The 23,070-nt window shown below is 54.0% G+C and overlaps 9 protein-coding genes across 9 annotated transcripts; 6 read left to right on the forward strand and 3 right to left on the reverse strand.

Annotated features, from left to right (window-relative positions):
* Positions 1 to 185: 185 nt before the first annotated feature.
* On the reverse strand, positions 186 to 3,202 carry KVR01_003450 (uncharacterized protein). The gene is made up of 4 exons (XM_044785075.1): positions 2,329 to 3,202; positions 2,174 to 2,238; positions 1,794 to 1,941; positions 186 to 1,489 (listed from the first exon to the last, which is right to left on the reverse strand). Exons 1-4 carry the CDS (start codon positions 2,566 to 2,568, stop codon positions 314 to 316), a joined length of 1,629 nt encoding a protein of 542 aa, XP_044648465.1. The 5' UTR covers positions 2,569 to 3,202; the 3' UTR covers positions 186 to 313.
* A 1,029-nt stretch (positions 3,203 to 4,231) lies between these two features.
* On the forward strand, positions 4,232 to 6,244 carry KVR01_002372 (uncharacterized protein; the record flags this gene model as incomplete). Its single annotated transcript, XM_044788997.1, has 3 exons — positions 4,232 to 4,745; positions 4,838 to 6,051; positions 6,082 to 6,244. Exons 1-3 carry the CDS (start codon positions 4,584 to 4,586, stop codon positions 6,242 to 6,244), a joined length of 1,539 nt encoding a protein of 512 aa, XP_044647387.1. The 5' UTR covers positions 4,232 to 4,583.
* A 1,640-nt stretch (positions 6,245 to 7,884) lies between these two features.
* Positions 7,885 to 10,630, reverse strand: KVR01_002779 (uncharacterized protein). The gene has a single exon (XM_044788079.1). The coding sequence runs from the start codon at positions 10,359 to 10,361 to the stop codon at positions 8,145 to 8,147; it is 2,217 nt and encodes a 738-aa protein (XP_044647794.1). The 5' UTR covers positions 10,362 to 10,630; the 3' UTR covers positions 7,885 to 8,144.
* A 56-nt stretch (positions 10,631 to 10,686) lies between these two features.
* On the forward strand, positions 10,687 to 12,851 carry KVR01_002269 (uncharacterized protein). The gene is made up of 2 exons (XM_044792383.1): positions 10,687 to 11,464; positions 11,522 to 12,851. The coding sequence occupies exons 1-2, from the start codon at positions 11,272 to 11,274 to the stop codon at positions 12,769 to 12,771; spliced, it is 1,443 nt and encodes a 480-aa protein (XP_044647284.1). The 5' UTR covers positions 10,687 to 11,271; the 3' UTR covers positions 12,772 to 12,851.
* Positions 12,852 to 13,242: 391 nt separating this feature from the next.
* KVR01_002639 (uncharacterized protein) lies at positions 13,243 to 13,764 on the forward strand (the record flags this gene model as incomplete). Its single annotated transcript, XM_044793332.1, has 1 exon — positions 13,243 to 13,764. The coding sequence occupies one exon, from the start codon at positions 13,243 to 13,245 to the stop codon at positions 13,762 to 13,764; it is 522 nt and encodes a 173-aa protein (XP_044647654.1).
* A 699-nt stretch (positions 13,765 to 14,463) lies between these two features.
* KVR01_002044 (uncharacterized protein) lies at positions 14,464 to 14,781 on the forward strand (the record flags this gene model as incomplete). The annotated part of the gene is made up of 1 exon (XM_044784130.1): positions 14,464 to 14,781. One exon carries the CDS (start codon positions 14,464 to 14,466, stop codon positions 14,779 to 14,781), a length of 318 nt encoding a protein of 105 aa, XP_044647059.1.
* Positions 14,782 to 16,374: 1,593 nt separating this feature from the next.
* Positions 16,375 to 17,058, forward strand: KVR01_002472 (uncharacterized protein; the record flags this gene model as incomplete). Its single annotated transcript, XM_044782716.1, has 3 exons — positions 16,375 to 16,450; positions 16,533 to 16,919; positions 16,979 to 17,058. 3 exons carry the CDS (start codon positions 16,375 to 16,377, stop codon positions 17,056 to 17,058), a joined length of 543 nt encoding a protein of 180 aa, XP_044647487.1.
* A 292-nt stretch (positions 17,059 to 17,350) lies between these two features.
* KVR01_002939 (uncharacterized protein) lies at positions 17,351 to 21,655 on the forward strand (the record flags this gene model as incomplete). Its single annotated transcript, XM_044786606.1, has 5 exons — positions 17,351 to 17,361; positions 19,036 to 19,252; positions 19,574 to 20,151; positions 20,275 to 20,819; positions 21,156 to 21,655. The coding sequence occupies 5 exons, from the start codon at positions 17,351 to 17,353 to the stop codon at positions 21,653 to 21,655; spliced, it is 1,851 nt and encodes a 616-aa protein (XP_044647954.1).
* A 350-nt stretch (positions 21,656 to 22,005) lies between these two features.
* On the reverse strand, positions 22,006 to 23,013 carry KVR01_003118 (uncharacterized protein; the record flags this gene model as incomplete). Its single annotated transcript, XM_044787097.1, has 2 exons — positions 22,006 to 22,293; positions 22,366 to 23,013. The coding sequence occupies 2 exons, from the start codon at positions 23,011 to 23,013 to the stop codon at positions 22,006 to 22,008; spliced, it is 936 nt and encodes a 311-aa protein (XP_044648133.1).
* Positions 23,014 to 23,070: the final 57 nt, after the last annotated feature.

The following is a 23,070-nucleotide window of genomic DNA, read 5'->3' on the forward strand; positions in this document are numbered from 1 at the left end:
GTCTTCACATGTGCAATCAATTTATTGTTAGCATATAAATTTGTGGATGTGGACTAGAGTTTTGCCCCATGGAAATTTGCTGTAGAAAGCTGTCCCATAGAAGGTTGTTCTATACTACCGGTAGTTACAGGAGATGGGGGCAAAGATATTCAAGTTGTGGCTGCGTAGCAAACACCCGAGCAAAGCGCAATCTAAATTATTCTCATTAGCTTTGAGCTACCTAAGCATACATTCTGTGGTTCAGGCCAGTGTTACATATGAAGGTCCGACGAGCGTAGCCAAGATTTTCAGCACTTCCACGGCGAATAGCGGCTCAGACCATCTGATTCGGCCTATTCTCCCTGTTCCTCTCAGCCTCACCGATGCGCTTCACCTCAGCAGCATCTGCCAAGTCCTCATCGCTGAGGCCCATGCCCATTCTCTCGCGGCGGTGAATAGCCTGCTCGATGGTCTCCTCGCCCGCGATCTCACGCACATCAGCATCATGCTCGACCTCAAACTTGCGGCGCAGGTGCTCGGGGCCGAGGAACGTCAGGAGGATCACGTAGGCGTACACACAGCCCATGAAAATGCAGATGACCTTTCCGTATCCGTATCGCTTGACTCCTTTCTCTGTTGGCGGCAGGGGGAACCGCTCGCCGATTGTCGCCTCGATGGTCGAGCTCGCAGAGCTGACGAGGTTTCCCAGCTGGTATGAGGTCCCCACAACGAAGGTCCGGAACGCGCCCGGGGAAAGCTCCATTAGATGGATGGGAATGACACCCCAAGCGCCTTGCACGCAGAACTGCTCGAAAAACGCCGCTGCAATAACTCGCTCGTTCTCGACAAAGCTGTACGGGTATAGGAGTGCACCACCAACAACACAGATAACGATGATGCTGAGCCTGCGACCAAACGACTGCGACAGGAAGCCGACAACGGTGCCACCGGTCATTGCTCCAAGATTGGCTACAACCTGAGTGACTGTCACCTGATTTTCATCGAACTGGAATTGGTTCTTCAGCATCGTCGGGTACAAGTCCTGGCTGCCGTGGCTCATAAAGTTGAAGCCCGCCATCAGAAGGACAAGGTACGTGAGGAGCAACCAGTGTCTGCGGAGAGCGACCTTGCCCTCCTGGATGAAGGTCTTTGACACACTGCTCCCACTGGCCTGTGCGGTACGCCGCACAGATTCCCGTTGCTGGTGAACCTTCGTTTCGGGCAGCATCAGGCGGAACAGGATGATGAGGACCGGGGGGCATGCGCCAAACCAGTATAGAGGCCTCCAAGAATGTGGGGTGGTATCGACTAATCCGCGTGCAAAAGCAGTGGCGAGAAGATAGCCGAAAGCGTAGCCTTGCTGCAAGATACCGGACATTAAGCCACGAGTCTCCTCTGGGAGATCTTCCAGTGCGGTGGCGGCAGCGTTGCCGTACAAACCCCCCATGGCTATGCCAAACAGAGCCCTACAAGCGAGGAACTGGTCGTATGTATTGCAGAAACCGGTGCCCTAAGACCTCGATGTTAGAGCACATGCACAACGGCGATCCCGACTGTCGCCATTCCTTTTGATCGAGTACGAGCCCCCAAGACCGAGCACTTGTCTGTGGTTTGTTGCAGTGAAACACATCAAGGGAATGGCCAACCACTCGGCTGGATCATCCCGGGAATGTGGGCGGCCAAGACTGTGGGCGCTTGGCGTTGGAGGATTAAGCTTCGCCAAGTTGATCGATCCACACCCCAAGAAATGGGCTCGGCCCTTCCCCAGAAAGCTTATTTTCAGGACTAACAACTAAATACGAGAGAGGACTTACCAGTTCAAGAATAATGAACAAGATGTTATTCACGATAAAAGGCCACTTGCGACCATAACGGTCCGCCGCGATGCCAAATAAGATTGAGCCAATAGATCTAAACATAAGGACCAAAGTTATGCCCCAGGTTATCTCGGTGTTGGTCTTGCTGCTAGATGTTAGCCCTGCCTGATCCCGCGGCATCGTGACGGAGTTTGCTAAAATTCAGCATGGGGAATGATGACTTCAGGATGGGCGGGATACGCCGACGCTTATATCCACTTGATTAGTGCAATTTAAGGGCCCCGGAAGACAACCTTGGAAGATGTGATGATGAGGTGCAATCAAGAACAAGGGTGCTGCGGGTCAAGAACCGAGACGAGTCTCGAAAGGGTACTTGCCCAAATGTCTCGGCGAGGTCGCTGACAGTAAGCGAGACGGTGAAGAAGTCGAAAGCATCCCAGGTCTGTAGAAGTGTAGTCAGCGTCTGCTCGTTAATGTCCGCTCAAATGCGGATGAGAAAGCTGGAGATCATCTGGAGCAGCAGTATTCGTACCCAAGCGGAGAAGGCGACCAGGAAGAATGCCCATTGCTGGCGGTTGAGCATCGTGATCAGCCTCAGGGGGTTCGGAAGCTTGGACATGGGCGGCTTCAGACTGATGAGCCGGGAAGCGAGGTATTGCCCAGCTGACATGCCGTGGTGAGGCGGCTCATCGCCCAAGTGCTCCTCAGCCGGGCGTGGCTGCGTGTCAACATGGCCATGCTGATGGGCGGTAGGCTTCTCGTTGTCCGACATTTTGACTATGTTCCCTGACAGAGAGGCGTCTGTGTCGATCTCCAAGCAGGGTAGGAAATGATGAGAGAGGACTTAGGAAGAGCGAGTCCATCACAAGGCAGCTGGAAGACGAGTGTCTGGTATATAAACGATCCACATCCATCTTGTGGGTGACCGAGATGGGATGGCGTGCGGGGTTGCACCCAGAGACTGGGGGCGAGAGCCGAACCCGGCCAAGGATTACAGTCCCGATACAGTCGCGGTGCAGAAGGATTGATCGTGTGCCGCACCGGCGGCGAGTTAGTTGGTTTCGGCTAAGCAAAGCGAGTGACGTTTGAGGCGTAGAGGCAGAGGGCTTGCAGGGGTCCCGAGTCATCATTCGCTTGTGTTTGTGTGAGCTATCGATCGTATTCACAAGGCCGCTCGGAATTTATGAAGCTTAGTCTTGCACAGATGCGGTGTGAAGACATCTGGAGGCCTGGGCGATTCCATCCGGACATCCGGGCCTAGTTCGCAGTTGACAGACTGCCAGGTGCTCAGAATACACGGGTGCCGTCAGTGCTTGCTCGTTTCCTCGTACCGGCAGTGAGGCTGGTATTCACTATACTGTGTAATAAACAAGAGAAAACGGCAGGATTCAATTTGTGCAGGCGGCGGCGGGCCTTGTCAGGGGTCATGGTGTTGAGTGCCGGCTTGGCCAATCTCTCGGGTCCCCCCACCCGCCCAAGCACGTGAGACCCCAGACACACCCCGCACAACGCCTCTCACACGGGCCACTGCCCCAACGTTGCGGATTGGAAGGGGCGGTCTCCAGATGTCTTCCCCAAAATTCTGTTTGGGACCCCACTCCATTCACTAATCCACCAGACATGGGTTGGTTCCGAGGTCTTCTCTTTTTTTGGACTGGTGTTTCTGGCAGAAATGTCTTGCCACAACAGTCTCGAGACGCGGCCTGTCAGCCAGGCAAGCGAGGCTGTTCAACGTGATAGGCTTGGCTGTTGCTACCTTATTACTGTGCCACTGCCGGACTTAAGAAGAAGAAGAAAATCATGCAGAGGTTACCACGATCCATATGGCTTGCCCACCTGTGGTCCGTTGGAGTTGTTCTGCGAAACCTTGGAAAAGAGGCTGGACCCTAGAACTGGACCCTAGAAAGTTGATAGGAGTCCAGGGAGTTTGATCAATGGTCCGCTTGGGCCGTGTCAATTGCTTGGGAACTCAGGACCCAGGCACTGACGACCCAGAACGCCGGTCCAGCTCGTTGTTCGGAGTTAACGCGGCACCCACAAGACCTGTGGTTCTGAGAGCGCTAGCTTCTCAGTAATGACAGTAAGTACCTAGGTATGTATGCCGAATCCTGCTCAAGGTCCAGCATTGTAGCGGTCATCATTCGCGAGCGTGACATCGTCGGCGGACCCACCAGAGATTCAATGTTACCAAAGATTTGGTCCCAGCTGCCCAGTTGTCGAGGCACGAACTCACACACCAGGCTGACGCTCCTGAGAAATCCACACGCCGGGGCAGCTGTCTGCTCCAAGTAACTGTCGGGTCCGTTGCGTGCGTCCCAGGGTGAAGTTGCACGTGCTGGAACATGTACCTAGCTACCTAGCTACTTAAATAGGTAGTAACCCCAGCGCAGCACCGTCAAGATAAGCTTCCCGCAACAGAATGTTGTGCCTGCACTTCACTGACGACACGACTTTAGGTTGCCCACCGATGGTGCAGGGGTCCCTTGCTCCCGTCCTGCAGCAGTTGCCAGGAACTGCTTAACCCATCATCGGTCTCGTGTGATTTGATGGGCGACTACATGGGTACAGTGACAGGTGCACGTACTGTATCGTGCACGCATGACTTGCATTCCAGTGTGCCATATCTGGATTGCAACCATGAATACCGTGGTAACCATGACAGGGGAGTGGCTAGTGGCGGGTACTTAGGTATAAGAAGGCCTGGGATGGCCTCCATCAGCATCGCCCTGCTACCCTTCCTCCTGTCTCCCACCCCACGAAACCTCCTCCTATTCACTCACAATAGACATGGCACCAGCTGAGCCAAATACTCTCCCCTTCCAGGCCAAGGGGCAGGAGCCTCATTTTCCAGAGGAGCTTGAGGGTTGGAAAGGCTATATCGAATGGGAGAAATACCCCGAGAAGAAAAAGGAGGCAGAGGCCATACTCGACAGATATGACTTCCCTGATGTGAGCAGCAAGCTTCCGAGTCCTGCCCATCTCAATCCCTCGCTTAAGAACCTTGGAATGTTGGGACTGACGACGGCGATTCATCAATATAGCCCCCTGAATACCAACTGCAACACGTGCCGCCCAACAACCCGCTGCTAACGGGCGAAAGGTTTAAGCAATACCATTATGCACTGGGGCCCACAGTGGCGTCTATTCCAGACATCAGTTGGAATTACGTCCTCGAGGAAAAGTCAAAGGATATGATCCACGTTCTCCAATTCCCATACAACGGAGAACCGCCTCGGGACCGCCTCGTCGAGAACCCCATCACCTCCAACGCTGACTTTTTTGTTCGCAACCATGGGGGAGTTCCTGAAATCGACGCCGACAGGTACACTCTCGAAATCGGTGGCTTTGTCAAAGAGCCCAAACGTATCACCCTCGCTGAACTGCAGAACGAGGACTTGTTCCCGCGCAAGACAATGACAGTGTCACTGCAGTGCTCGGGCACCCGTCGCATAGAGCAAATTCGAAAATATCCAGGCGACGGCGATGAACTCATCAACGCGCCCTGGGGAGAGGGTGCCATAGGGACCGCCACCTGGACCGGTGTCTCGCTCAAGAAGGTCATTAAATACTGCGGCGGCCTGACCCCGGAGGCCAAGGCGGGTCACCTTGAGTTCTTCGGTGCGGACACCTATTTCAAGAAGAAACGGGTCATGAACTACCGCGTCTCTGTGCCTTGGCGAAAGGTCAAAGCCAACGAAGTTCTTCTGGCTTGGGAGATGAACGGGAAGCCGCTTCCGCGCATCCACGGCTACCCACTACGGACAGTCGTCTGCGGTTACATCGGTGCCCGGAGTTGCAAGTGGCTGTATCGAATCGACGCCATCTCGGAGCCGTCGCTCGCACCCGTCCAGAGGAAAGAGTACCTGTACTACACCACTCAGGTGGGCAAGCAGAACTCGATGTACTCGAATGGCTTCAGCATTCAGGACATGCCTGTTAGTAGCGCCATCATGTCGCCCGTGGAGAAGGACCAGATTATCCACGACGGCAAGATCAAGCTCAGGGGATGGGCCTACAGCGGAGGCGGCCGCTGGCCTGTTCGTGTGGAGGTCAGTGGTGATGGCGGTAGCATCTGGTATGAAGTGCCCTATGACAAGATGAGCAAGAAGTACTACCATGCATGGAGGCTCTGGGAGCTAGAGATGCCGGTCGATGCAGAGGGCTGGCTGGAGTTCTGCGTCCGGACCTGGGATAATGCTCTAAACACACAACCTACTTTTACCCGCTCGGCTTGGAACTGGGACCTTCACGTCACGTCATCCTGCCATCGCATCAAGATCTACAGCATCAACCGTTCGCGGCCCGCCACTGCGGCGAGGCTGAAGATGCTGGAGGAGAAGGGCCTGTCCATCATTCCCATCACAAAACCACTGGAGTTTGATCTTGAGACTGACGACGAGTGGCGTGCTAACATGGAGGCGCGGGATGGTAGGGATCCAGAGGAGTAGAGTACATACAATTTACTGATTCAGACTTGTGTACTGGCACGGCCTGGACACATTTGCCACTCAAATTTGATTATACTATATAATGGGCATGCTGCTCTCTCTGTTTAAAAGCCTGTGCCCAGGACTGCATCTTTACCGTGGTTGTCAAGAACCGGTTCAAGCTCATGTCGTTGGGAATGTCAACATTAAATAAAAGATTGGATACTCACACCTATTAAAATAGAGGGTATACCCAAGCCCCAAGGGATAACCTCTCATAGAACAACCTCCTATAGGACAACCTCCTCTAGGATAACCTCCTATAGGACAACCTCCTATAGGATAACCTCCTATAAGACAACCTCCTATAGGACAACCTTCTATAGGACAAGCTCCTAGGATAAAGGATAACCTCCTAAGATAACCTTCTAGGATAACCTTAAGTGCTCCTATAGAATAACCTCCTCTAGGATAACCTCCTATAGGACAACCTCTTATAGGACAACCTCCTATAGGACAACCTTCTAAGATAAAGGATAACCTTCTAAGATAACCTTCTAAGATAACCTTCTAAGATAACCTTAAATACTCTTATAAAATAACCTTCTTTAAAATAACCTTCTTTAAGATAATATTTTATAGTATAGGCTTATAAGATAATTAGTTTAATATTAACCTAAGTATTTTAACCTTTATATTATATATTAATAAGTATTAAAAATAGTTACTATAAATACTTATATTTTTCTAATAACCTTTTAATTACTATATTACTTTTTTTCCTTTAAAGTTATTATTATAATATTTATTTTAATTTAATAATTATAATAATATATATTATTAAACTTTAATAATTACTTTAAAATTATAAGGTTCTTTTAAAAGTTTAAAATAGTTATAGAGAAAAAGAGGTTATAAGAGTGAAAATAAACTTATTAAGGAGGCTTTTTTTTTAAGTAACTCTTTCTTTATTCCTTTATAGTTAGTCTCCTACTTAAGTACGCTAACTAGCTAAGAGAGAATTCAAAATAGTTATAGAGAAAAAGAGGTTATAAGAGTGAAAATAGACTTATTAAGGAGGCTTTTTTTTTAAGTAACTCTTTCTTTATTCCTTTATAGTTAGTCTCCTACTTAAGTACGCTAACTAGCTAAGAGAGAATTCCTTCCTTTTTCTTCCTATTAGGTCTATTTCTAAGTTTTAAGTTATTTAGGTAAAGTTTAGCTCTAGCTTTAGCTTTAGCTTTAACTCTAAACCTTTTAATTTGAATCTCTAGATGTGGTTGATTCTAACTAATTGACTTAAAGGAGGAAGGTGGAGGGAGGACTTAGTTGAAGTTAAAGGAAGGAAGGAAGGAAGGAAGGAAGGAAGGAAGGGGAAGAAGTACTTCTCCACTCCTTATATGGGGGAGGGTATAAAGACTTCTTCATAACCATTCTCCCTTCTACAAGTCCTTCTATAAGTCTATTTCTTTTCTTTATAACTACTTTTCCTCCTTAAGTCTTTTATTATTAGAAGTACACTAAGATACTATTTAACTACTTAAAAGTTAATATTCTTTTCTCTTTAAGTATATTTAAAGTCAGTTTTATAAAAAAGGAATTTCCTATTTAAAGGGTGTTTATAGTAACTATCTCTAATACCTACTAACGCACGGTATGGCTCTAAGTTGCCTAGTATGGGTGTACCCTCCGCTTTTACGAGTGCGAATATCTGGTCTTATTATCACCGGACCCGGCAAAACAAGGTTCCTCCCGCGGTCAAAACGGCTCCTACTGTTCTGGTTTCTTTTACGACGAGGCCGACTCATATTTATGTGACCTCGGGTAAAATAACTTGATTGGTCTTCTCTAATTGTGTTTTACTCGTCATGACCTTAGCCATGCGACGCAGGAAGGATAATGATATCCAGCCCGGTATAAACTATCGCTTCTCACCCTCGCGCATCATGTCTTCCTCCGTTTTCACGTTCTCTGTTGGCGTGGGCTTCTTGTTGATGCCAGATACCTTGTTGCCCACCCAGTCCATCGCCTTAGCCGCTTTGCTCTTTTGCTCAACTTCCTTTTCCATCTCGTCAGCCTCTTCCTCGGCGGACTTGCCCTCCGCTTCCTTGCGCGAGCGCGCTTCTTTGTCCTCTTTCTCCTGACGCTTCAACTTCTTCATCTGGTTTTCGACGACCTCCCCATCGATATCCTCGAGATCTAATTTCGCCAGGATCGCCCCCACCAGGAACCTATACTGCGTGTGCCCATCGACAAGGTCGGACACGTCAACATTCTCGATCCCCTGGGCCTCGCGGATCGCTTGCAGGCCGGCAATACCGTACTGGAAGCTGTTGGCGCGGTATAAGAAGGCGAGCAGGTAGTCTTTGGTGGAAAACACGTTGATCACGCGACCTGCGACAACGGAGCGTATTTTCCGCCAGACGATAGGGTCAGATGGAGCAGCTGAGCCAATGAGGCAGACCGATTCTACCAAGCCGAACGCCTTGCGGTCCGCGAGCTCAGCGAGGCAGGTGTAGATGACCCTTGCACCGAGCGAGTAGCCTATAAGCGTGACCGGCCGCTCGCCTTGGACCTTGTTTATGAGGGCATCGGCCAGAACCTTGCCTGCCTTCTCACTTCGTGACACCGCGACACTGAAGGGGTTATCGATGACACGCGAAGCCTTGGCGAGAGCATAGGGTAAGGTCAGGGCCGAAGCAAGTGTTGCGAATACAGTGCGGCTCAGAATCTCCTTCTTGGCGAAGCCCCAGGCATAGCTTTTGATGTAAGTATTCAGGGCGCATCCCAGCCGGAGCAAAGCGTCGAGCTCCCATCTGAGAGCGAACGCTTCCGTACTTCGCCCACTGATCGCTTGCCAGGGGGACACGACCTCGTCTGCTTCAACGAGCCACCCTGAGATGCCCACAGTCACGCGGAGGTGTCTGGAGTTCTTTTCGTCCTGTTTACCTCGCTGAAAAAGGGAAGGTTTGTTGATTGGTCTGAACGCGAAGTCTTCGACCTCCTTTGCATACTCATCCACCATTTTCCCGGTCATCCTCCCGCCATACGCGCCGAAGAGGATGCCGACGAGAGGCGCTGAGCCGGCCAAGGCGCCCAGGTATCCCGCGGTGGCAGTTGCACCGAGTCCCAGACCACCCATGACGGTCCCGACTCCAGCAGCGAGCAAGGGGGCAGCGAGGCCACCTGTCACTCCAATGAGGACGGCCCCTGCCACTGCGCCGAGGCCAACCTTCCACTTCCTGGCTGTTGAGCCCTCCTGGACCTTCTTCTTGGTCTCTTCATCCGCGTCCATCTGCTGTTTCGCGGCCTCCAGGAGCCCTTTGGCCACCGATATCTCATCCTGGGCGAGGAGATTCATGGATAACCCTAATGAGCTTGCGAGCCGAAGCATCATTACTCTGGATTGGGCTGGGTAAGACTCCAGTCCTAGCAGGATGAGCAAGATTGAATGCATAATCAGAACGCGCCGGGCATCACTGAGCGAAGTGAGCGGAGTCTCGAGCGGAGGAAAGATGCTCTGTAGCGACTCTCCTGCCGGGTCTGGCTTTTGTTGGCTCGAGGGACGGGACTGGCGGTCCTGGTGGTCCTGGTGACCTCCCTCCTCCCCGTCATGGCGCTGATTGACCGCCTCTCCAATGCGCTGCATAACTTTGTCACGCCAGTCGTCGAAATGAGCGAGTGCGGCCTCCTTCAGCCCCACAATCTCTGGCCTGGCAAGCTCCTTGGTCCGTTTCTCCAAGGCCTTCCTCGCCTTCTCGGCTGCATCGTTACGCTTCTCCGCCTTTGTCTTGGTATCGTCTACGGGCTCGGTGTTGGGTGCATCATCTGCAGCCTCTTCCTGCCCAGGAATACTCTGATCTGCGTCTTCGGGCTTGATTTCCAGGGCAGTATCCTCGCCGACGTGATCCAGGGAGCGGCCAATCTTGAGCGGTGTAGCACTCTGAATTTTGTTGGGGTCGAAGGTATCGACAAGCTGGACTCGCATCACCTCGATCAGGCCCGCAATGAGAAGCAGGAGGTTCGCCCTGTCCTCTCGCGTAGGGAGGATGGTGGTGAGCGACTCTCCCTTGTCGTGGTCGGACTGGGGGCTCGACGCCTGCCCCTTTTCGGCGAGGTTCTTGAGCTTGGAAAACATGTTCACTCTTGCTTCGAGGGCGCAGTGATGCAGGGTCGCATCGGGAGGTGCAACTCGGAGTTGCACGCTGTCATGTACGCCCCTCGAACAGAACACGCGTTACCTTCTCGCCGTGAGACATGTCGCTTCGTAACGGCGTGTGGCAGTGGTGGCTTGGTGTGATGTCATGGGCTGCACCGCAGTGCACGGAATACATGCCTTGGTATCTAGGTAACTTCCAAGGTTGTCAGGGTTTGACCCTCGGAGCGGCCACAGGACTTTCAATTGGCGAATGGCACGCACCACCAGCCTCAAGCGGTTCTTTTCACTGATACTTCCAAGGTTTGTTTGCCGCCGCTAGTTGTTAGTTTGAAATAACCATTATTTACCTACCAATTGGCCAATGCCGTTCTCCCCGCCTGCAATCGTGTCGTTTCTGGGCCGGTTCCTGGCATTCATCTTGGTTCAGACCAGGAACGTGGTGTGGCCAGAAGCAGCTGAGGCCCGACCGCATGTAACGGCATTCTCCAACCGTGGTGGCCTGCCAGGGTGCGTCATACAGCGTCATAAAATCTTGGATGCAATTGCCATCGCTCGAAGTACGCAGGCAGGATGGGAGTGTGAATTGCATACTCAGAAATGCAGCTCATGAGATCATGGTTCCCTGTACTAACCCTGTCAGGATCCTGTTTTACCTGATCGTCCTGGGGCAATGTCGCTTGTGATGTCAGTGCCGTGATATCGGTGGCACAAAGCTTCAGACGGACTGCAGCAGGTTTCAGCGGCGGATGGGCTCGTAGGAGGAAATCGGGGCATTTTATAAAAGAGGAGCATATCTTCTTCAATATAACCCAAAAACCGAATCATCGTTTTCGTCTACCACAACAACCTTTTACCTTAATATCATAACTCAAACTCAAATTATCTCAGCATGGGTCTGGGCGCAAAGATCAAGGAGGCACTTCACAGTGACCACCACGACAAGACGACCGCTGATGCTAGACCCCCAGGGGCCTTCCCAGATGATGTCCCTCAGAAGCATACCGACGGCAAGGAATATATCGCCCCCCATGGCAGCCTCATCGACAAAAACAGGAACAGCGGCACGAAGGGTACAACCACAGGTAGGTCATGACGATTACAACCCTGGCCTCGCTCAAACTACTGACGGGGAAAACTAGGACTGGACTCAGTTCCCTCTGGTGGCGCAGATTCGCTGAGCCATTCCAACACCCACCGCAACAAGTTGCACAAGGACGAGGGCTACCTTCCCTCAGAGACGGACAACACCACATCAGGACATGGCACTCGCGGCCACAAGACGGTCGACTCTGGTGTTGGTCTAGGCCAGACTTCTGGCAGGGACCACACAAGCAGTCAAGGCGCCTCCTACTGGGGCGACCTCTCTCCCAGCGGCCACGCAAGCAAGGACAATTCTCACGGCAGTTACTCGCCCACCGGCGCTGGACACAACGTCTCTTCACTTCCCGACAGAACCACCCACGGCCACAACCTGCATGGCGATCAAGCTGTAGGTGGCGGTGTGTACAACTCCGTCACTGGCGCCGGCAGCCCGGGTCACGACGGCCCCCACGGAAGTGCCAAGCCCCACGTCTCAGGAGGTGCCGTCCACGACCCCCTCACGTCGGGCACCAGGGGCGCGAGCGTTGTGTCAGGGACCAGCGAGTACGACTACAAGACAAGCCTCGGGGGAGCTGGTGCGCCGACCTCGCGCGATGACCGCGCCACTGGCCCAGGCCTGGCGGGTGCTGGTGGAGTTGGATCTGGATACGGCACCGGTAACACGTATAACCAGCACAGCGACGTACGCGGCAGTGAGCGTGGGCTCGGCCAAGGTGGTCTGTCCCATGGCGGGCTCACCGGAGGTGGCCTGAGTGGAAGTGGACTGGGCGGGAATGGTCTCACCCATCACGATCAGTCCACCAGCCACGGGAGCTCTCATGCTGGAGCAGGCCTTGCTGGAGCAGGTGCTGCCGCGGCTGCGGGATATGGTGCGAATGAGTTTGCCCATCGCGGCCAAGACAGCACCGGCCACAGCGGCTCCTACGACTCGCCATCGAGCCACCACGCGCCCGGTGTCCCACGCAGCAGCATGCTGCTCGACGCTGAACAGCCTTCTGGAGGCGTTACCGGCTCGCACCACGGTCAACCGGCGACTGGCGTCCCGCGCAACGTCACTCCTCCTCAACACGGTGCACACGGCATCGGGGGAGGGTCACCCGCAAACGTTGGCTCGGGAATTGGAGCGCACATGGGCCAGTCCTCACCCACCAGCAGCAGCCATAGCAACACTCACTATGGACCGGGTCACCCTGGGGCCAAAGTCATGCATCAATGTCAGCATTGCGGACGAGATAATGACATCAGCCGGTACTTTAAACAAGATGTAGTTTACCGTCTGGGACAGTAATTTTAGAAGCGCGGAAGTCTTCGACAGCATATGTAATGTAATATATATAGCAGTTTAATGATTTACCAACGATTTATACGAATGGGTACCTAGGTAGTCAACCACCTCATGCGGTGGAAGCTTGCGTTATGTGAATTGCAAGTTATATCATTGATTGATGGAGCATCTCGCTGCCCGGGCTTGGGAGTAGGTTTGGTGTGGGGGGGTGGGGTGGTTTGTGCGCCAGGCTCAATCAACCCTAGGCTAGGTGGCGACGTCAGGCAAAAGTGCTTCTGATCCGACTGCTCCACGCTGAAACGGTCGTACTCTGGCCCAAATCATCAGCCTCGCCCACTACGGCCGATTACATACTTAAGTAAGTACTTCTGTAATCTTGTTCCTATTTTGATCAACATACTCAACTCGTCCGTCTTTCACCCGCGACTGAAGATTTTGCCATCGAGACGAGTCGAGCCCTGGAGCCCACAGAAAATGTCGTCTGTGAACGGCAAAGATGCAGCCCCCAGCAAACCATCTCTACCGCCAAACGTTTCGATCTTCTCCCCAAAAGATCCTAGCGCCTCCAATGCCGTGCTGAACGGTCACATGTTCTCGCGCCTGACGACGAGCTCACAGACAGCGCCGTCACAGCTCGCGGCAGCCCTCGCGGCTAGCCCCGGCGTGAGCGAGACATTCTGCCTAAGCCACGGACCTGCTGTACTGGTGTTCGATGCCGAGAAGCCCGGCGTGGATCTCAAGGACAGCCACCACGAGCACGTCAGGGCCGTGTGCTTGGCGCTCAAGGATGCAGATATCAGCCTCAGCATCTCGGGCTGCGTGTTCGATGCGTCCGAGGTGGCAAAGGCAGGGTTCCAGCTCGACGGGCTGAGCCGCGGCGCGGTCATGGTTGTGGACCTGATGCATGAGGATGAGGACGACTCGGACTCCGGCGATGATGAGGATGCTGAGGCAATACTCATGATGGGTGGTGATTCCGGGGAGGTGGTGTCCTAGTTCCCGCGTTCTGACATCACAGGGCGGGCATGAAGGGCCAGCAAACATCCTCGGCCATCACCATGTCTCCAGATGCCGCACTTGAGCAATGTCGCATGGCACGTCCACGGGCCTGCCTCCTTATAAGGTCTAGAGTAAACAGGGCGCTAAATCCCCAACCAATACGATGATCATTTCGGCACAAACGATCGGTTTTAAATATCGGCGGTACCTACGTATGCTCCAGTCGCATTTATCAGCTTATGGAGAACCTTGGAGCCCTGTCGCGCTTCCTCGCAGGATGACTAATTTTCCGACATGTGGATCATGATGTCTTTTCAACTTTCAACGACTAGAACCACTTATGTTGCTTCCCAAGTGGGCTTCCAAGGCACTATCTCTCCAATGCCGAGGCCAGGCACCTGGGCAGTCCTGAACGATCGAATTGCAGCTAAGCTCTGGTTCCCTCGCGGTGTAGCTGCCGAGGTTCGTAGCAAGCCATCGGAAGGGAACCCTGGGTAGTGGAACCGCACCAGGTGGGGTACCGCTATGGTGTAACTTGTTGAACCTTAAAATCTCAGTATATATATATCAGTCCCGAGGCCATCGGACCGTCATTAGGCTAGACATTTGTCTTAGACCACACAACACCTACAAGCATACCTAATCTTCAAGTTTACAACCCAACCCAACATAACCACAACGACCATAACACACAAGATGCCTTCCGCTCTAGTCTCCGTCGTCTATCCAAACGAGCCGGACACCAAGTTCGACCTTGACTACTACAAATCTGAACATATCAGCCTCGTCAATGCGAAGTGGACAAAATACGGTCTGCAGCAGTATTGGGTGGCAGATCTGCGTTCCTCTGGCGGCCCGTACGCTATCCAGACCACCATGCTCTGGGATTCTCTCGAGAGCTTCCAGAAAGCGGCTGGGGCGGAGGAGTCTGCTGCCGTCTTTGCCGATGTGCCCAACTTCACCAATTCCAAGCCAGCTATCCTTTCCGGACCCATTGTGAAAAGCTCTCTCTAGTTGAGGCAACTACACAGGGATGGCTCGAGGTTGCCCACGAGGGTTTGCTCGAAGAGGATCCCGTATTGGTGGTGGGCCCGAGATCATATTCCAGCAATTCTCCTACGACGAGAAGCCAAACTATTGGTATTGGAGCTGTTGAGGAAGAGTTGTACTTGGGAAGTAGAATCCGAGGACAGTGCGGTTGAATGAAGGCCCAGGGGAGCCGCATTGAGACTTGGTCTTAGCAGCCGAGATGACTACCTACGTACTCAAAGAAATAGACTTGAAGAAAGGTCTATTAGATAGGGCTATCATATAACGGTTGAGGATGTCATACTCAAAGTCGATAACATCATGGAAGTGCCACTATGATGTCGCTTTCAAGGTTACAATAATAACTGGTTTCGCTTTTATTTCGCGTATGTCCAAGGACATACATGTTATGATTATAAAGCCCTTACTCGGCTTGTAGACATTTTGCTTCTTCAAAAGTTCTCTATAATGGAAGCGAAATGGCTGCAAGAGAGCGGATCCAGATTCAGTGGGCGAGTGGGGCAGTAAGCAGAGAAATATATTATAAACGGGAAACTAGACATGCTCATAACAGTGCGCGCTAACAATGCAACAGTTGACGGAGAATGACTGACGATGACAAGCAGCTCTCTCTTACAGTCTATATGCTAGGTCGGACCAATGTTCCAAGGATCGCGCGATATATTACATACAGGGGAGCTGAATTGAATGCTTATATTATGTTACATATGTATTCCTTTTTTTTTAAAAAAAAAAACACTAGACCTTAAGTGTTTACCATTGTATGAAGGTGCTATATATGTTTTGGATGTATGGTTATTAGAAATGAAACTACTGATTGCTTATGTCGTATTAAGGTTTGAAGCAAGAATATTAGTGGTAGGTAACCTTACTGCCATCTGTCTTGAATGAGGTCTGCTCGGGTGACTGCCACACGATCACAGCATGAGTGATGAAGCATCTGAACTAGGCATTTATCCCAGCCTAATTTTCCCCAGAATGATCTGTTGGATGAAATGTTGAATAATATTTCATATGAAAACCTGCTGAGATACCCCAAAGTCCTATTGGATGAACTCCAATGGACAATCACTCATGATATGACCTTATGGTAGTATCATTGATGGGATAATCTCCTATTGAATGACCTCCTGCAGGACAGTGGTTTAAAACTTAGTAGATATTAGTGATAAAGCCATAGGGACCTTACAATGATCAGTTCCTATTTCCAAGATATGATGCTGTGGATGCATTAATGCATGTGAAGAAATTAGCAGCCCAGAAATACTTAGTTAAGCTTTATATCATTTATTCCTATGCGCAAGCCTGTCTAGCACACATTTTATGATAAGAAAATACCAAGTATCCGTAAGTTAAAGGGGGGCCAAGTCTACACAACCCCCCTCCTAACCCCCCTGAATGCCACCGCCAGGGTCTCGAAACCCTCCTTGCCATCTCAAATCTGCATGTTTTCAACCAACCTTGGAACATAGGCCAGATCCGCTTCCTCCGGATCATACGTCGTGTATAGTAACGCGTCTTCTTGTACAACAACTGTACAAGACTCGTTGAACCATCATGGCGGTCTCACCAAAGAATTGGCGCGACAAGGCCTGGTTTGGCTGGTTCGTAATCCAGATCGTCGTCATATTCCGTATGTCTCATGCGCAGGTCCCCTTGCTCCCGCTTCATGCTGCGCCTTTCACACCTGTAGACCACTGACTGACAGACCCCAGTCATTGACGCAGTTCAATTCTACCCGCCGCAGCTGTACAAGGTGCCAGGCAGCCCGCTGTACTTCCTGCAGCGGCTCAAGGATTTCTACGTCGCGACGTACAACGACCCGCTCGTGCAGCCCGAGACGGAGCCCAACTGGATGCACATGGTCTCAGTCGTCGAGATCAGCTTCCAGCTGCCTGTCGCCCTGTACGCGTCATGGCGCCTGGGCGCCAGCCGGGGCACCTCGGGCCCGTTCGAGCTGGTGCTGCTGGTGTATGCGTTCGAGACGGCGTTCAGCACCCTACTATGCATTAACGATGTCTTCTACTGGGACCCGGCCGTTTACTCACAGGAGCAGAAGAATGTTTTCCTGTTCCAGCTGTACGGCTCGTGGCTTGTGATACGTGAGTTTCCATGTGTGAGCATGGTGGATTGCCAGGGACGTCGCTGACTTCTTTCGTAGCCGCGCTGATGTTTGTGGACATGTACTGGAGGCTGTACAGCCGGCTCTCGGCGCCAGACGTTACGAAGAAGACGCAGTAGATCCCAGCAGATGCTTTCCCCCAACGTGGGACACGACATATTTGCTCTGGAGACCATCAGTACTTGTTGTAAAGTAATGGCATTGATTATGGTATCGATGTTTCGACGCGGCCCCGGGAAGACACCCTAGTATTTACAATCGAAGGCGGAACAGACTGGCCACACTCCAGAAATCTAGTCAATAGCCCTTTTCGCCATTGGTATTCCCCAGCCATTGCCAACACCGTTGAGTCCATAACCCAAGGGGGTGGCGCCTCCCAGCGCCCTACCCCTGAGCCTCTTGGGCAATACCATGCCAAAGAAGTAGACCGCTGTCACACAGATGCCCGCCAGAAACGATACCAGACTGTAGAAGACGGTGCTCGCGTAGATGTGCCCTCCCATGCCCTGCCACTCGACCCTGCCCTCCGTCTTGGGCAGGGCGGGCGTGGGAAACCACCGCACGCTGAAGCTCAGCGGCAGAGGGTCGCCAATGATGAGTTTCTTTGTCGCCGCGCTGTTCATATGACTCAGAGGGCTGGTGCTGTAGGCGATCCCGGAGTCCAGGACTCCGCTGTCGTGGGGGTGTATATGGTGCTTGGGTGTGCTGTGTAGCAGCACGTTCATGTGCGTCGAGATGTGCATGTGGCTGTACTGCAGGGTGCCGGCGAGCGCGAAGACTAACGGGATGTACTCCTGGGCAGCGGGTTTCTCGTCGACGATCTCGACATGGGGCGGGGGGCGAGATGGGAGCCGGCAGGAGAGGGGCGCGTCGGAGTGGACGTAGAACTCGAGGAGGTGGAAGAAGGGGTCGCTGATCATGGGGATGGTGCAGTTTACTTCGGCCTCGATGCCGTAGTGGAACTCGAGTGGCTTGTTTGTCTCTTCGCAGACTGGGAAAGGTATCCACTGCAGCTCGTGGTTCTCCGGGTCCTCGATATGCTCGCCCGTTTCTCTGCGCCGCGATTGTCAGTCTCGTGTCCCTCTCCCAAGCTGTCCCAGGCCGGCCGCGCTATAGCTCCCAGATACGGGACGAATGCGCTAATGGTCTGGCGCACCCTCGGGTATCCATCTACACGAGTTAGGTGGGTGAGTACTCACGAGCTCCGGTTCATGCACTCGACCGCAATGGATGCGCCATAGTGGTAGGAGGGCAGTGAAAGCTGGGCGGCGTCGGCAGCACTCACGCGCGCGACGACGGCGACGAGTAGCACCAGCAGGAGGCTGGATATATGCCTGGGGCAAATGGCGGGAGCCATTTTGATCGCGATGAAGGCAGTTGCCTAGGACTGCCACCTGGACATAATCGCAACGTGGGAACCTGCAAGACGTCGTCGTGGGGGCGGCAGATCTGGGGAAGTGGACAAATCTTCGAAGGCCCCTTGTCTGCGGAACCATAGCACAGGTGGCCTACCCCCAGCCTGCAAAGCGACAGTTCTGGCATGTGTGCAAGGGCCCTTCAGTGGTTGGTGCCGCTGTCTTGGCACCCACAAGCCCCTGCCGTGGCATGCCGACTTGTCACGGCCCACTCGCACTGTTTGTCACAGCCATTTTCTCGCGACTGCCACTACTCATTTCATTTACGGCCTGTCTATGATGGCCACAGAGGCGTGCCAGATGCTGTGTGCATCGCTCCATAGTATGCAGTCTACCCGGTCGCGGAAATCTTGGCGAGCCCACTCAAACGCCTCTCCCACTCGCGTGGAAAGAGTCATCAATCTGCCATCCACTCGCCCATGCCCTCCTACCTAGGTACCTAGGTAGGTAGGTAGGCACCTACTATGTGGTACTAAAGCAGGTATGCTAAGAATAAAACACCCCCAACCCATGACACGGGCGTGGTTGTGGGTGGGGACCCTGCAGGTGGGGTGGACGACAGGGAGGGGTGCCTGTCGCGTGTGAGCCTCGGGGTCCAATTCACGGTCGAGCGAGACACGACCCTTCTGCATCCCATGCCCTCCCATGCCCACCACGCGAAAGCTCCGCCGCCTCCACCAGGCGCGTCGCCAATGGAGACATGGACGACTTCTCCGATGACGGCTTCGACGACCTCAACGCCACGACCCTCCAGGAGCTGGAGAACAATGCCATCCAGCTGACGCAGGCCCGGCAGCTCGCCCCCACCCAGCCCGTGCCTGTGAACGACGACGACTACGGGCTCGAGGACGATGACCTGGACGACACCGTTGTCATAGACGAGGCTGCCCACCTGCCCGTCCGCCATTCTGTCGAGAGGGAGAGACAGTCCCCTGCCCAGCCCTCCTCGCTTGTGCAGGACAATTCCTTGCAGCCTGCCCGCGCAGTCCAACAGCCACGATGGCAGCAGCCAGCCACTGCCTCGTCCGGTCGACCCGTCCCTCCTCGCGCAACGGTGCCCCTTCACATGGGACCTCCCCCTCCCCCATCCACTACGAACCGCTTTGCTCCTCCACCAACCCACCCACCGTATACCCGCCCAAGTCAACCACCACCTCGACCTCCACCACCATCATCGTCGCGTCCCACCTACCCGCAAAGCCAGGCCTCACAACAACAGCCAGCGCCCATACAGCAAAACCGGGACCCACAACTCGCTGCACTCCAGGCCCGTGTCAGAGCCCTCGAGAATGACTTGCGTTCAGCCCGTGGGGAGACGTCTATTGTGCGCTCCAAATACGAGAGGTCTGTTGCAACCCACGAGGCAGAAGTGTCCAAGCTCAAGAAGCAGAACGCCGAGGCCCTGGCCAAACAAGAACGCCTTGTTGAGGCTGCTGTCCACGCGGAGAAGGCTGCTGCCACAGAGTTGCAATTCACTCGGCAGGATTTGAGAGAGGAGCTACAGAAGTCAAAGAAGGGCCGCAAGGAACCCACAGAGGCAACTTTCTCAACCCCCAGGAAGAACAAAGCGAACAGTTTCAAAAATATTGCAGATGGCTTCGACGATGTGGAAATACTGCCCAGTCCCTCCAAGGCGCAGGGAGGGGGAAAGGGCAAGGGCAAGGGCTCTATCCTGGCCCCAGGCGATAGGACTCCGAGCAGGGCCAAGAGGAAAAGGCCCGCCATCGACAGTCCGGTGGCCGCTCTCGAGGTGGAAGATGACACTGTCATGGCCGATGCTGCTCCTGCTGCTACACAGTACGAGGCGCCGGGCTCGAGCCTCCGCCCAAGTGCCCTCCCGTACGATTTGCTGCGACTGGTCCTAGATCATGGCGCCATCCATGGACAGCCTTTGACATTTGACCTACTTGCTCGATACAGCTTCCCCTCGGATTCTGAGCAGTCCTTTGCCGGTATCATCTTCCAGAAGCTGCCCTCGCTCGGCGATCCTCGTGATCCCGTTCGGTTGCTGATCGACTTCTGTGAGATGATCATAGACCTGTGGGACCAGTGTCTCCGGGAGAAATACTATGAGCCGATCTATGAGCTGGTGGCCCTGATCACCTTCATTCTGCAGCTAAACACCATATCAGTCGCACCCTATATTACCTCGACCCTGGTCCCCGTTGCGCAGACCACAATATTCCTGCTCGCTGTCCCGCGGTTCGAAAGTCAAGATGGTGCTTCGGCGTCCAGCGCGGATGAGACGATACAACACCTAGTTCTGAACATTGATACCGAAGGCACATTGCAGCTCATGTACCTCGCCGCTCTTGGCTGCACCGACTCCTACCTGCTCGATCCGCAACATCCCCTGGACCTTGGCCCCGACCGGGATTCGCCACAGAGACTTTACTGGAAGCTCATGCGAATTGACTTTGTACTGTTGATGCTTTCGCCTAAGCAACCGCGCGACGACTTCCTCGGCATGCTGAGCTTACTCTGCACGTCTTGTCTTGCCGACTCCATAGGGCCGATCACCGGCGAGCCGGACCGCGACCCGGTCTTCGTGGCGCAGGCACTCATAGAGCGCGTTTCCAAGATGATGCACGAGCCTCGGAGCTGGGCGGCCCCGGGCGAGCCGTCGGGATCCTTTGGGCATCGCCAGTGTGCTGTGAGGCTGGCGGCTTTGAGAACACTGATGGCCTTTGCACAGTCTGGCTTGGGGGCGAGACAGCTGGCGCTCAGTGATGTTGCCATACCAAGACTAGTGAACGTCCTATGCGGAGCGATCGACGCACTGTACGACATGGATGTTCCAGTGGAGCTTATCCAACCTGCGTTTGACGGGGACGAAGAAGAAGAAAAGGAGCATGGAGAGCCACAGCCAGAGAAGCCACCTGCCGACTCTGAGATGATGGAAGGGGTGGACGAGGGCACTGCCAATCGGCCAATCGCACTAGACGAAGACGACGCGGAGCCGGAGGCGTTGCCAACGCCAGATCAGTCGCCGCAGACACCCCTGGATCCCAGCCCAACACCGCTCCTGTACAAAATTGCGTCGTCGGTGATATTACTCCTCCACACGCTTGTCACCGACCCGGCGACATCAGCACACACTGATATGCGCGCCAAGCTGTCGACGTCGCACGGTGCACCGCAAAAGTACCTACTCACACTGTCGCGACTCAACTATGCGGAAGAGGACTTGGTGTTCGAGGCCGGGATCGATCAGGGCACGCTTGACCGGGCGAACGAGCTGCTGGATCTGGCCATCACGCCAGAGGAGGCTGAGGGGGTAAGACAGGTCTTCGGTGCTTAATCTTGGGAGACAATGGCGGATTTGCAAAGGGTTGCCGGACCAGGGTATGATTTGAATGGAACGTGACACGATGAAATGATGGACAAGTTTTCGGGTATTATTCCGATCAAAAAGGGGATTCCAATGTGTGTACTAGCAAGGGCTGGTCCAATGTATCAAGAGACACCACAGGGCAGGCCGGTCACAGGTCACAACAGAACCGATTTAAGCCCGCGTCACCGAGACCAAAGAAGGATAGCATTTGTGACTGTACGTCTGAAGAATGACCGTATTTACAACAAGGTCCCGACCGTGAAGAGCCTAAAAACTACCCCCAGTACGCTGCCCACGCCACCGCAAGGCCAGCGCCGTTACACGGTGAAAAACTTGGCAGACCTCCCAACCTTGGCAGCAACTAACTCGGCGGCTTTGGCAGCCCCAGCACCCTCAGCCCCGGAACCCTCAGCCCCAGAGCCTTTCGTGCCCGAAGATGAAGAAGAAGAGGACGTTGCGTTTTGCTGCGAGGCTGCCGTCTCTCCTCCGGCTGCCGGGACTGGAGCAGCTGGAGCAGCCGGAGCAGGCTCCGCTGCCTGAGGCGGTGCTGGCATAGCAGCCGGCGCGGCGCCTGGCGCCTGCATGCCGCCGCAAGCGGACATGGCCTAGGAAGACAAGTGTTAGTACCCAATGTCACGCGCTTCGTGGCGAAACGGTCAGGCCGGTATGCCACTCACAGCAGCCATGTTCTTCATATTCTGCATGATGCCGCCCATGAAATCCATCTGCAGCGTCTGTACGATCTGCATATTGCCCGCGACGTTGTCGCCGCCCTGGACCGAGAGGTTGTTAGCCAGACCCAGCTCCGTGAGCTGCGCGTTGGCGACGGTGGCGATGCCAGGTGTGGCCTGGCTCTCCTGCGGCGTGATGAGCTGGTTCATCTCGCGGATGGCGATGCCGTTGTTGATGAACTTGAGCAGGTCCGTCCTCGCAGCCCCGTACGCCGCCGTGTCAACCGGGTTGGCCGCCAAGATCGTGGCCAGCGAGTTGGCCGTGGCGAGCTCCTGCTGCTGGTCGGCGATATTGAGCGCGATGCCCTGCGCCAGGATCGTGCCCTGCGCGCAGAGGGCGTTCATCGTGCCGCCGGCGGCTCCTGGGGCCGCACCGGCTCCTGGGGCAGCCCCGCCTCCTGGGGCCGGCGCACCTGACGCCTCCGCTGCGGCCGCGGCGGCCGGGTCGGCCATGACTGGAGCAGCAGGTTGCGGGGCGTTCATCGCCGCCGGGGGCTCCATCGTTTCACTCCGAGGCTGATGAGGGATGATCTGGGCGGCGCCCAGCCCCATGTATACAAATACGTTAAAGATAGTTGACGTTGATGCGTGCATCTTGCATATAAGGAATGGGCTGGCCACTTGAAACAGGTTTGTACAGCACAGGACCGG

Source organism: Diaporthe batatas, assembly GCF_019321695.1.
Source record: "Diaporthe batatas strain CRI 302-4 chromosome Unknown Contig00003, whole genome shotgun sequence".
Taxonomy (NCBI): Eukaryota; Fungi; Ascomycota; class Sordariomycetes; order Diaporthales; family Diaporthaceae; genus Diaporthe; species Diaporthe batatas.